At 60.5% G+C, this 671-nt stretch overlaps 1 protein-coding gene across 1 annotated transcript in view; it reads right to left on the bottom strand.

Moving 5' to 3' along the window:
* Window positions 1-671, bottom strand: part of NAPRT (nicotinate phosphoribosyltransferase) — a gene marked incomplete at its 5' end in the record, with an annotated part of 7,244 nt that overhangs the window by 4,870 nt on the left and 1,703 nt on the right. Inside the window, 2 exons of the mRNA XM_010160646.1 lie at window positions 230-310; window positions 587-671. Of these exons, the coding sequence (XP_010158948.1) occupies window positions 230-310; window positions 587-671 (166 nt within the window). The remainder of the gene's footprint in view (window positions 1-229; window positions 311-586) is intronic.

Raw genomic sequence — 671 nt, 5'->3', positions numbered from 1 at the left:
GGAGGTGTCCCTGCCCATGGCAGGGGGGTTGGAACTGGGTGGTCTTTAAGGTCCCTTCCAACCCAAACCATTCTGTGATTCTATGCGATGTGATGATGTTGGCCCCGCAGCAGCATCCCGTAGGGCCGGAGCCCCCTGTGCCGCATGGCTCCAGCCGTGCAAAGCCTGGGAGAAGCTGGGGAGCCCCACACCCCATAAGCCAAGTGGGGCAGAGAGCTGCCACCCCTACCTTGTAAACACAGCCCAGCGACGGCTGCAGGGGACACGTCACCAGGTTGGTCCCGACGCCGATCATGTTGATCTCGCTCCCCTGGCACAGCAGAGAACACAGTGGCCACCAGCAGCCCAGCCCTACTGCTGATTTTTTAAGCCCGTGCCTAAGCCAGAGCCATGGGGCAGGTCGGATGCTCTGCCCCAAGGTGCCTGGTGTCTGTCCGTCTGATCCACCCAAAACCTGTTTTTTTTCCCAGCTTGGAAGCAATTTGTTCTCTCCCAGGGATAAAGTCCCAGGTGACTCCCACCCCAAACCTCAGCGGTGCCATGGAAAGCCGAGGGGACCGTCCCAGCCCCACAGCAGCTGCCTCACCTCCCGGCTGAATTCCTCCAGGCTCTGCTCGCTGATGTCGTTACTGACGGCGATGGGGATGGTCTCAAACCAGGGCACCTGGAAG

Source organism: Eurypyga helias, unplaced genomic scaffold (assembly GCF_000690775.1).
Source record: "Eurypyga helias isolate BGI_N326 unplaced genomic scaffold, ASM69077v1 scaffold8991, whole genome shotgun sequence".
NCBI lineage: Eukaryota > Metazoa > Chordata > Aves > Eurypygiformes > Eurypygidae > Eurypyga > Eurypyga helias.
Note: the sequence above shows the minus strand (reverse complement) of the source record. Positions and strands in the feature narration are given on the sequence as shown.